Source organism: Stegastes partitus, unplaced genomic scaffold, assembly GCF_000690725.1.
Source record: "Stegastes partitus isolate 25-593 unplaced genomic scaffold, Stegastes_partitus-1.0.2 Scaffold150, whole genome shotgun sequence".
Classification (NCBI taxonomy): domain Eukaryota; kingdom Metazoa; phylum Chordata; class Actinopteri; family Pomacentridae; genus Stegastes; species Stegastes partitus.
In genome coordinates, this window is record NW_007577881.1 from 682,855 (window position 1) to 695,748 (window position 12,894).

Here is a 12,894-nt window from a genome sequence, read left to right on the forward strand (position 1 = left end):
TGTATTTTTTATATAGTAAGTACAATTGTTAGCCTTTTATTTCTTCTAACAGGAACAAAGAAGCAATTGTAAGTAAGTTGATATTTAAGTGATATTGGAATCATTTTTGTTGTGCACTGTACTGTATTATCCATTGCCATCTAGAAAACAAGAAAACAAAACTTAAGGGAATATCATATTGCAGCCTTGTGTTTTAAAAGTGGCCTCTGGACATTTATACTGTCCTGCATGTAAGTGTAAATATACTGTATTCTTTCATCAGTATCTGTCATTTGTCCTGATATTTGACGCATTTTACAAAACTATTCTTGTGTACATACATCCTCATGAAACTGACACTAAGTTGTTGTCCTTGGACATAGCGCACTGCTGAACTGTCCACAATCTGTCCTATATAATGAAACCAAAAGTACACCAGCCTGAGCTTGTGGGTCACACCAAAGATCTGACCAGCCTCTTCTTTTTCAGTATTTAAGGTGTAAAGTAATAACACTTACTTTATTTAGCAATGCAGGGTTTAAACTGAGTTTCTTTATGCATTTATACACAGATTATGAATTATAGACTGGAGTAGAGATAAAAAATTATACTGAAAAGTAGCTTTTGACGGTTATTAATAAACATACTTAGGACAATGAGCAAGCTTCCATGCATTGGTTTGTCTCATTTAAATTCAAGGTCTAACCGAGGACTTGGCCAGTGTCAGTGCAAATTACAGAAGAACAGAAGCATTTCCCCAATCAAGAAGCCTTTCTTTGTAGCTGCTGCTAGCAGGGTCAGCTATTCTTCTTCTTCTCCCCTCTGATCATTAAAGCAATGTTTCTGAACCGCACAAGCTGCTGGCGGGTGAATCCTTACAAAGTTTGACTGTGGATACAATCAAGCCTGTGAGATGGTGAGTCCATACCAGCAATTTTATTTTATTTTTTTCTAACCATTTCAATTGGCTGTGTAAGTGCTGCTCAGTGCGGGCATGATCAGAGCAAAGTAGAGATGCACTCTGCACTGGTTTTTATAAATTACTGACTAGTCTTCTTGAACGCATTTTACAACCCCAGGGGACGCAGAGGCGCTCTAAAGCTAGCTGTCCATGTAATTGCTCACCCTCTGGTTCCTGGACATTCACATTAAATCTTGTGTATTAGGTAGTCGGACATGTTTAGGGATCAAAACAACTAATTTTGTGTTGTTTGGATCAAGCTTCTAATACACAGCTCATTATGTTGAGTTGTTGGGTTTGGTGTCAAAACATTTAGTGCACTCTTGTTCTGGTCAGAAAACTTCAAAGCAACTACTTTCATCTATGAATGCCTTTTTTGGGGGATAAGTTTGGTCTTGTTACTTCCTCTGAGAAAGTTTATTGCGTTTATTAATCCAAAACAACAAGCTGCATTCATCAATAGTTCTTTGGGGTGTCAATATTTTTTAATATTAATGCATCAGGAAATATTATATGCATTTATGTTAGAGTTACACTTATAAGGTAGAACGTTCATTGACTTTCCAGCAGCACATTTCAGAAACTAGTTAGCAGCTTGTTGTGAAGACAAATCTTGACTCTGCACCATCATCTGCTCATACTGATGCATACTCTGCTGCACAGCACTGAGAGTGTTGTAAACAATGGAGGACCTTATCACCCATAACTTCTTATGTTATAATGTTTAGCTAATTCTAAAATATGTAAAAGATTGGGTGTTGAGGGGGGTGACGCAGGCCACTAAAACGTCTCTAGTCTGTCCTGTCATGGCACCAACCTGTTACCTGAGAGGCCATACCTAGAGTTATTCATAATTTTAATCCTTAATGCCAGTTAAACAGGCAAGTTATATAAAAACTAACCTCCCTACAGTTGTCACGAATGGCAAAATTAGCTATAGAGACCAAAATCTGGGCATATCAGCACAAGTGTCTGTGGGGATTGATTCACTCTTGCAGCCAATCTCAAGTGGCCAAGTGGTTTCTAAAAAAAAAAAGGTTTCATATTAATGCAGAACAGTCAACATAAACAGCAACACCAACATCCATCCATTATCTATACACTGCTCAATCCTCATTAGGGTCACGGGGGGCTGGATTCTATCCCAGCTGACTTAAGGTGAAGGCAGGGGACACCCTGGACAGGTCACCAGTCTATCACAGGGCCACACTTAGAGACAGACAACCAAGCACACTCACATTCACACTTACAGTTTAGAATCACCAATTAACCTCAACATGTTTTTGGACTGTGTGGGAGGAAGCCGGAGAACCCGCAGAAAACCCACGCTGCACGGGGTAAACATGCAAACTCCACGCAGAAAGATCTCAGGTGTCCTCACCGGGACACCTGCCAACGACCTTCTTGCGGTGCTAACCACTGAGCCACCTTGCAGCCCCCAATACCAACATACTTGTGATGAGCAAATACCAGCAGACAAAATCAGCAGACCACTATATCAGCAGGATTCTACAAATAAGTATTTTTATATGGATAAAGACATTATTTATATTGCGAAAGAAACTGCTTGTGATAATGAGCCCACAGGATATCATCACCTTCATGTTTTATGATTCCTGCACCCAACTTCCAACTAGTCTGTGGCTCCTGTCAGGCAAACCTGTCGTTGCTTATTGGAATACTTACAGAACAAAGCCAATTTATTAGTAACAAAGTAAAATTTGGGGGTGAAGGTCTAGAAATTCGCAAATGTAAGATGAAGTAGGTTTTCAGTCTTGTATTTACTATTAGCGAGAAATCACTTAAAAATAGATCTCACTTCAATTAAAGAGGCTTTTTAAAGATCCCTGTCTTATATTTAGCTTCATTATAGTTCGGTCTGCCTCTCACTGGGCTGTGTTCCATGTTGTAATTTACCTTTTTAGCCTCTGTGAAGCATTTTATGACTGTGTGTTTTAAGGAAGTGCTATATAAATAAAGTTAACTTACTTAAAACTATTTGTTGAGGCAGTTTCGATCCCGTCTTAGATGGGACAGCATTAGGAGTAATGGGCAACTGGAATAAGCACAAAATGGTTTCGTATTTTTAGAAGATTTTAAGGTATTCAGATACACCCAACATGCCATAATAGCATCACTCCCCCTTAACAGATATCTGTTGATTAAAGTTGTACTCTGAAAAAGAAACCCCAGTGACTGTATTTTCAGATCCATTTTATTTACTTTGTCCATGTCACTGCAAAAAAAATCATGTTTACAAAGGAAATATTGCCCCTTTAAAACTATCAACCAGTCCAGAGTTGATCTATAAAAGTGTTGAGACACAGTAATACCAGAAGCATTCAGACTACTGCAGTGTACACTGCAATAAAACAACAGAGTGTTAACAGGGTTAGTGAAAGTAACTCAGATTCAGTGATAAAAATGCAGGAAAAATTGTGCAGACTTGTGAAGGGATCTGACAGAAAAATATGCTGTTCTACGTCTATGGTATTTATCAGTATGGATGGGGTCAAAGAGGTCAGTCGAATGTTTTTCTGTTTCCCAAAGCAGCCGCCTACATCGACTCCACGGTGGCTGAAATTCATCGCGTCCATCCTGCTTGACTTTTTAATGATGACACTTGACAAACTGTATCTACACAACCTGCTAAATATGGGAACAACATGACCTTACGTTACAATCTTAAAAGCGAATAATGTTGCCTCTTTCTCTGTGTGTTATTGTTACGGGGGACACAGTCCAGTAAGCAAACTACTAGATTTATCGGAAGAAGAAACAAGTAGAGACAAGTACGATAAAGCACCACTCGCTGAGCACAAAAATGTGCAGTATCTGTTCGCCAAACAATCCATGACTCCGTTTGGGGAAGAAAGGGAGAGATCTGCTTTCAACACGTGTATCGAAAGAAAGGTCTAATATGGTGAGGCTGAGAACGTTCCCGGAGGCACCTTTCAGGACGGGTTTTCCTCTTTTAAATAAAGCTGCTTCGGAAACCAAATGTACAGTTTTCTGAGGGCCATGTCAGTGCTGGCTTATGCTCTGATTCCCTGTGATGGCTTTATAACTGAAGGACATGGGAATATGTAGTCATGTGCAATATTTTCAAAGCGTTACCCTGATTTAAGTTTGACGCACACTTGATGAAGATTCAAGAAACCAAATGGGACATTCACTCCATCCAAGTGGAAAAAGTCCAGCTGAAAAAAACAACACTTTCATTATTAAGATACAAACTTCTTAAACGGCAGAAAAGTGCTTTGGCACTGTACAAGCTGACTTAATTAAAACATGATGTGAATGCAGACGTTTGACATGTTCGACAGGTAAACGCTACCTCTATACCGGGGGGGAATGACTTGTGAGGTCCATAGGCTGTGCAGAGGACAGGACCGTGACAGTGCAGTTCAGTATAGCAGGAAGTCAGAACGGACACAAACCGATAAAACTCTGGATGAGATTTACGCTGGATATACATTCTCTGACGAAGCTCAGAGCTTTAGGACCCATGTCGAAATGAAACAAGGCATCAGTCATTAAAAGTTATAAAAATATATTGATAACATTTTCCTTGTTGAAAGCAAAATAATATCCTTGATTAGGTTGTGGACAGAGCCTTTACGACAAGGCAGGTACAGAGTTCAGGTTAAAAAAAAAAAAAAGGAAAAGTGCTTCACAATCTAATGTCTTGAGCGTCCTCCCTCAAAGGCATGATGTTCCATGTGAGCTGAAAAAGTCAAAGAGATTCATGGTGATTATAAACCTTTTGACCTGGTTGACATAAATAAAGACGATTACACATGCAGGACACAGTTAGACCTTGACCACGGAAAGACATTTTTGAGAAAAGAACAAATCCATGCCCAGATTGGATCATTAAACCTGGATAAAAATTTGTTGAAAAAACTTCTAAAATCTCAAGTACAAGTTTAGATTAATTAGCTTTATCAAACTATCACTATTATCAAATACTTAACAGGCAGTGACAAGACCAGCCTACGTGAATGTGAAGCAGGAACGAAGGCATATGGAGTATTTATCTTGCTGCCTCCTCTGCAACATCAATAAAGCCTTAATTTGCCTTCAGCCATGTGCGCTCCTTAAATCATCCTCTGGTATGCCTACATGCTCTGGTTCAGTCCTTCAAAAACAAATTCTCTCTCTATAGTCTGCCTTGTGTCATCAGAGACAATAGTTTCTTCCCTCTGTAAAGTTTAAACACAATACAGGTAGATGGAAAAAATGGCAATACTCACACTTATAAAAAACAGCTTTAAAAGATATGTACGGGAGCAGCTCATAGACCTTTCCCAAGATATTTGCTTCGTTAGCGAGAGACGCATCTCTATTCCACACTTGTACGACATCCTCCCGATCGCGGACGCTGACGCTGACGCCGACGACCTCGTCATCTGGGGAAACGAAGACGAGAACAAAACAGCCGCAGCGTTAGCAATAAATCAGTTTGCATCGAGGCGACAACTATTTTCGGAAAGTCAAACTGTACCTGAAGCACAGTAATCTGCAAACTGTTCCCCAATAGTTGCAAGTAACAATTCTTTCCAAACTGCAGACTGAAACACAGAGAAGCTGATCAGTAACTCGACTACGTCATAATAGTGAAAGCAGATCAACGGAGGGCAGCACCTACAGTGCTTTCTTTTGGTATTTTCATCTTCCATACGCCTCCTTTTGCGTTACTTTCTTCTTCCCTGTTGGTGTAAAAAACGAAAACAAAAAAACACGAATTATCTTGCAGGTGTAACAGAAGGATCAGTTTTATGTTATACACATAGAGAAAAACGTTGGCTGACATGAGGTGGGACGTAAATGCAGTGAAGTACCAGAGAGCAATAGCATCTCATTAACATGTGCACAACCAATTACAACCTAACATGTTTAACTGATGCTCTCATAATAAAAACTATGTAAAAAGTTTTTATGGCGTGCTCGTATAAAATTTATATTTACCACGTTTGAGGGATTGAGCATCGGGAGTATACATCCAGTTTGGCAGTTACTGCCTGAGCTACACTTTTAAATTTGTCCTCCGTTTGAGCCGGTGATAAAGGAACGTAATCACAATATTTGCAATAACAACAGACTCACCACAGCGGCCTTCGCTCTCCTCGCATTAAGTGATAGCTACATCTCAAAGGCAGGGCTGTGACTGGAGGGATGTTGTTATAGACGCTCCAGAACAACTGCAAGCAAAGCAAAAAAAAAACAAAAACAGTAATGTAATGGCAGCTGTTCTCTGATCTGTACTGGATATTTGAGGCCGATACCGAAATAGAAATGCAGGAGCTTAAAAACAATCCATTAGCAATAGATTTGCTAATACTTGGAACTGCTTTTATTTTGAAATTGGGAGCTTGGGGCACACTGAGAACAGTTGGAAAATCCATCCGTCATTGCTCTCTGCTGGACAAACTATGTAATAATGGTACTGAAGCATAGTTTGGTATTTCTGTAGTACAGTTTCTTGTTGGTTATTAATGAACATACACAACAGTACTGATCAACCAGTACATCCAACAAGGCACTTATGTGTTTAGCTTTAATTCATTAACATAATAAAAATAGTTTATTTCTGGGAGAAAGTTAGTATTTTGCAATACAGTTTTTTTTTTTAAATAGTTGTATTAAACTTATGTACATAATGACTGGACTGCAACTAACAATCTTTAACCATTAACCTTTTTTTTTTTCCAATTTGCACATTTTGTACAGTTGTTTTATTTATTTTATTCACTTATTTTTATTTTTTAAATAGTATTTAACTTTGGCTCTTTTTCTGTCGGGATTGGTGTTTTTCTCTTGCTGCTGTACCACAGTAATTTCCCAGACTGGGATAAATAAAGTATTTTTCTATTCTTCTATTCTATTCTATTATATAGAAATCTGCAAACGATTTTCTTACTTAATTGTTGTCTCTATAAAATGTAATAATATAGGGGAAAAAAAGCATTATAATTATCAAAGATGTATTTGATTGCTTTAAGAACCAGGAAATATTTGGCAACTAAAACAATCAATTGTCAAAATAGCTGTTAAAATTTGTTGATCAACGTATTGATTAATACTTTATCATAATACAGAATATTAGCAAAGTTATTAAAAGCCACCCTGCACTGTATTTTAGAGTCATTTACATTTTTACTGATAAACCTCAAACATAGCCCACCTGTGTTAGGCTTTGTCAGTTTGTGTTTTTTTTTCTTTAAGCTTGATTCAAATAAGCAGCACTTTCCCGTCACTTTGAACCAGCAGAGGACGACTGTCCCTGACGCAACAGTTCAGCTTCCTGTATTTTTTCTGCTTTGGCTTGTTCAAAATGAAGCCGTCACCTTGCTTCACCAACCTAAACACAACTCTACAATAATACTATCTTAGATGTTGTGTGATGTCAGCTTGGATATTAAAAGATCTGTAGATTTATTAGGGAGAGAAAGTTTTTATCTTGTGTTTTATAATTTAGCAAAGATTCTAAAATTGGGACAAAACTTCTAGTATAGTTTACATGTTGACAAGATAGTGGCTTTCCCTCTATTCAATACACAACATCAACTAACAATTTGCTCACAAAAACTGTACACATGACAGAAATAAAACCAACACAAAAAAAACAGCACTTCGAAATAGTTCCACTAGACAAAGCTGATGTAATCTGGTGTCAATAAACTTTGCAGTACATGCTCATGTTTCATGGTAAAAGTTTTTTTTTTTCTCCCACCACCAATTGTGCACACTGTAGCTGCTCATTCCTCTGCATCATGGAAGCTCTTCTCAAACGAATCTGACATTTAGCCAAGTCATGCACTTGATCTTTTTGTTCCTAAGACGACGAAGCTCCTTAAAGCCGACATCAAGTCTCACCTGAACAGTTTGCACTGTGTAGATCTTCTTCAGATTGGATTCACATTCTGCAGCCGTCGTGCCCGGTAAAGACCTTGAAGAAAACAAGAGGAAACCGTTTTAACCCAAACTAGACGACAGAGCACGGAAACAAGCGTTGGATCTCACACATAGAGCATTGTCGGGGTTTGTGGGTTTTAGTGAGTGGCACAGAGTTGTTGCACTTTGTTTGATAAAGGGCCTAAGATCATCTTTATGGAGAAATGTTCATGCATATATAGACTGTGTGGTTCTTGAGCTAATTTCACCAACAGCTTTTTATAAGCATTCAAGTTTAATAGTTTGAAGCTGTTGCAATTTTTAGCATTGCTCTGATTCCCACACTATAAGTTTAGCGTCTGACAACATAAGATCTATCTATCTATCTATCTATCTATCTATCTATCTATGGATATACTGTTGATTTGCTTTTCTCTCTTTCTGTTGTTTTTATAGTCTTATGTTCATTTTCTTAGTTAAGCACTTTGTGACTTTGTACTGTGAAAGGTTTTATATAAATAAACTTTATTATCAAGTGACACAAAGTGGAGAAAAACGGCTGTCATGACCCCGAGGAACCCAACTTGACACTTTCATGTCGCTACTGTCAGCCGTCATCCATATATATTCTGTTTAAAATAATATGATACACAGAAAAGCGCAGAATTGTTATATTCAGGAAGTTGAAACCACAGAACAAGTGTTATTTGTACTTGGTAGAAACAACGGTAGGCTCATCTTGAATTAATTGTCTTAAGTGATGCTCAACAACCTGCTGTAGTTTGACTGGTCGGTTGTTTTTTCCAGTCTTGGCATTCTTCAGTTCCTAGAAAGTTAAATTCTTGAATATGTTTATTTTCATATTTAGGAAAAATGTAGAAGAACTTTGTAAACCTTTGTACCAAGACAAATGGTGAAACAACAAACAGAAGGTGTTTTGTGTTTTTTTTTTTACTTTTAGAGGATTATGATTCCCATTCAAGTTTAAGACTACTTACTAAATCTATTAGGTTCCACGAATTGGAAAAAAAATGGCTGTCATGAGTCAGAGAAACCTAATTTGACACCTGTATGTCTGCTATTGTCACATGAGCATCCAAAATACAAATATGTTCTATTTAAAATAATAATAGCACGAAATTTTTGTGTTTTTTGCAGTTAAAGCCATGGAACGTGCACCGTTTAGTTAGAAAGTTGTAATGTCTGGTTATTCTTTAGCTCTTTGAAAGTTTCATTCTTAAATACGTCACTTCTCAAATTTAGCAGTTACACAGACAATTCCTGATCACACCTGAGTGTCATACAACATTTGGACACCTTTGTTCGCAGACAAATGGTTAAACAATAAATGTGTTTTAGCCTTGTTCTTTTAGAGGATTATGATTTCTATCCAAGTTAAGTTTTGGACAACATTACGGGATAAACAGCATTTCCCACCCCCATGAACCCCTTACTAGTTAGCTGTAAATAATCATATGGAACTGGTAACTTCTGAGTGCTACAAAGTGGAGAAAAATGGCTGTCATGAGTCCGAGGGGCCCAACTTGTCACTTTCATGTTTCCGTATTGTCAGATGAGCAGCCCAAAGTCCAAATATGTTCTGTTTAAAATAAAAAGAAAGAAAACGAAAAACATGAAATTGGCAGATCGCTAATGAATTGCTTTAACTGAAGCTGAGTAACTTGCAGCTGTTTGGCTAATCGGCTAGTTCTTCCCCTGTCTTTATGGGTAGTTTTACTATCTGCCACATGACACTGAAGCGTAACTAGTAATTAGTAATCTGTTAAATACGAGAGGTGAAAAATGAAAGAATGAACCCTATCTTTGGGGTCAATCTGACCCCATTCAATTTTTAACATGTCTAATTAAGTCATTGACATAATTTTTTTTAGTTTTATTAAAAGGGCTATTTAGACATAAATTATGATATTTTCTGGAGGTTTAAATTGCTGGGGTCAAACTCAACCCAAGGATAAAAGATGTCTGTAAATTTGAAGGATATAGGAGGGTTAACTTTTCAAAGAGCTGAAGAATACTCGGACCTCACTAACCATAAAGCCTGGGAAGAGCTATCCAATTTAGATAAACGTGATTCTGATCCAAGTTCAGTTTTTGACAACATTATGGGTTAAACGTTTTCTCTATGAACTCCTTCAACCTTTAAGTGGCACAAATTGGAGAAAAATGTTTGTCATGCGGAGCCCAAGTCGACACTTTCATGCCTCTGATTGTCAGAGAAGCACCCAAAGTACAAAATATATTCTATTTAAAATAATATGAAACACAGAAAAGCATCAAATTGTGATATTTAAGCAGCTGAAACCATAGAAAGTGCATCTTATGCTTGATAAAACATCTACGAATGCAGAGGTTCTCAAACTTTTTGACCCACAAGATAACACAAGTTTGTGTTCATGACCCCCCAGTTTGAACTTTTAATATATCATGAGTAATAACTTTGTGGTTAATGCGTTAAAGATTAATGCGCTAATTCCACAGATTAATCTCTTTATATTAACACATAAGATTTCTTTTGAATGAATGAATGAATTGAATATATTTCGAACAAATGAAAGGGGAAAAAACATAAACACAAAAGTTTTTTTTTTTTTAAAAAAGAGCTTTAAAAAGGAGCAAAAAAGAATAATAACATCACATAATCCAATCATAATACTAACAAGTTCAAAAAAGGAGTGGGAAGAAGTCTACACTTTTAATTTTGACAACCCTAATACAAATTATATATATATATATATATATGTAGACTTTATTATTTTTTTATTTTTTTTCCCAATGATGTGGCGACCCCCTGAAATTATCTTGGGACCCACATGGGGGTCCCGACCCCCAGTTTGAGAACCATTGCACTAATGAACTGTCTGAGGTGATGCTGAACAACTTCCAGCTATTTGATTATTCATCTTCAGTCTTCAGTTCTTTGAAAGTTTCATTCTTTCATGTGTCACCTCTCAAATTTAGCAGATCCACAGAAGATCAGTGATCAGTGTGGAAACCTTAGTTTAGAGCTACAATGATAAGATGCATTGTTTAGGACTCATTCTAACCACAGCTAGACAGGCAGTTACATCAGTAAAGCACTCTGATTAGATAACAAACGGGTCCAGTGCAGGATTCTTGTGTTATGCTAGCTTTAGTTTATAAAACTGTCAGTTTCAACCCCCTCAGGCTCCCTGCTGGGAAACACATTTAGAGCAACTTTGTGGTTTAATTGCAAAAGAACTGACTTGGTGTGTTTGTCCACGACATGTTTTTGCAAAATAAAAGCTGCCAGAGTAAACAGAAGAAGGTCATGTTAGTCGCAGACTCTTCTCCCGCTACATTTCGCTCCTGGAGGCCTTCGGAAAAGCCTTGAATGGTTTTGTTTTTTTTCCCCCTCCATCGCTGCGGCTCGTCTCCGGGGCTCGAAACCGAAAAAAAAACAAAAGACACCGCGGAAGAAAGGTGGGAACGTTACCTGTCCAGCCAAAACGTCCAAGGTGAGTGCAAAGGCAGCGTTGTCGTGTCGTCTTCTCGGTGTTTCTTTGTGATGTTTTCCAACTCTTTCTCGTCGATGTCAATGTCGTTTTCGGGGGAAACCGTCTGTCCGCTCAGGGCGCCTCTGTCCATCTGTACGTCCGTGTGACCCGCGGGAACCGCCATTTACAGCAGGCGACGAGCTAAAGCTTTCCGTGGCCCCGGTGTGAATCCTCGTTATTAAAAACAACCCGGTTTGGCTTTTTTTCTCTCTCTCTCTCTCTGTCTCTCTCCCCTCCACATTCAGAAACACACTGCCGCTTTTCCGCCCACCGACTGCTGACGTAACTGCGTCACCGGCCAGAGGCGACGCAGTTGGTCCACGTCACAGACCCGGAAGAGGCGGCAGAGGGCTCACTCTGAGGGCTTTACAGCTGCACAAAACCACATGACAAAGATCTACACACATGGTACTGCAGTAATACCCTGAGCTGTCCGGATCCATGTGTCAGTTCATCATGACTTGTGCATTGTCTTTATGAGATCTTTATTGTTTTATTTTTAGCTTTATTGTCCAGCACATGGAAATTTCTCAGTTGAGGGACCAATAAAGATTTTCTTATCTTATTTATTACTTGCACATGTTGCACTACTGTTTACAGAACATTCTAGTTTCTTCATTTTCACTTTAGTATAATTGTGCATTTGACACTTTAAGACTTGGCGTCCACATGAGTGAACATCACATTTTGGGTTATATTACCACAGTAGGTATTTTTTTTAAATTTACTTTAATTTTTAATATTTTCTAATTCTTATTTTATTGTTGATATTTATTTATTATTTTTATTTTTTATGTTATTTTATTAACATATTTTATTTTATTTTTTACAAATTCTTTATTTTTTAAAAAATGTTTTATTCCTCTTTGCTAGTTGATCAGATTAAATAGCAAATAGAAATTTAAAAAATGTATGCATGTAAACAAGAGCTCACATCTTAAGAGGTTAAAGGCATTTTTCCCTTCAGTAAATGTTTTACTTGTAGTATTTTTATATTTTGTTGCATATTTTGGACTTTCGTATGCTTTTCTTTCTTTCTTTCTTTCTTTCTTTCTTTCTTTCTTTCTTTCTTTCTTTCTAAATCTTACTTTGCTGGATGTGTCTGCTTGCTTGTTTATTTATTTATTTATTTATTCATTCATTCATTCATTCATTCATTTATTTATTTTTACCTTGCTTTACCATATATTTCTGCTTATTGATTTCTTTGTTTGTTTTATTTGTATTTTTTGTGGAGGTCACTTTACTCTTTCTGCTTGCTACTGTAACAACTGATTTTTTCCTTGATTATCAATACGTATTTCTATTCTATAACTTATCTTATTTTGTCTCATTTTATCTTATTTTATCTTGTCTTATCTTATCTTATGTAAATGTAAACTGCAGCAAACAAGGAAAATGTATCTATATATATACCTTATCATGTATGGAGGTTATTCAAAGTACTTCACAGGCAAATGTGAAGAATTAGAACATGTAAAGATAAAAAACTAAACACAGCACAACAGAAATCAAATAAAT

At 37.2% G+C, this 12,894-nt stretch overlaps 1 protein-coding gene across 1 annotated transcript; it reads right to left on the reverse strand.

Moving 5' to 3' along the window:
• Window positions 1-3,137: 3,137 nt before the first annotated feature.
• On the reverse strand, window positions 3,138-11,652 carry LOC103355441 (eukaryotic translation initiation factor 4E type 3-like). The gene is made up of 7 exons (XM_008279249.1): window positions 11,313-11,652; window positions 7,820-7,892; window positions 6,050-6,144; window positions 5,592-5,652; window positions 5,448-5,514; window positions 5,197-5,352; window positions 3,138-4,667 (listed from the first exon to the last, which is right to left on the reverse strand). Exons 1-7 carry the CDS (start codon window positions 11,495-11,497, stop codon window positions 4,621-4,623), a joined length of 684 nt encoding a protein of 227 aa, XP_008277471.1. The 5' UTR covers window positions 11,498-11,652; the 3' UTR covers window positions 3,138-4,620.
• Window positions 11,653-12,894: the final 1,242 nt, after the last annotated feature.

Bases quoted from the DNA above. Each gene is read 5' to 3' on its own strand.
- LOC103355441 (XM_008279249.1), bottom strand. From the start codon at position 11,497: ATGGCGGTTCCCGCGGGTCACACGGACGTACAGATGGACAGAGGCGCC. The intron at 7,893-11,312 runs GTAACGTTCCCA...GTTTTCTTCAAG, and splicing joins TGGACGTTTTGGCTGGACAG to GTCTTTACCGGGCACGACGG. The intron at 6,145-7,819 runs GTGAGACTTGAT...CTTTGCTTGCAG, and splicing joins ACACAGTGCAAACTGTTCAG to TTGTTCTGGAGCGTCTATAA.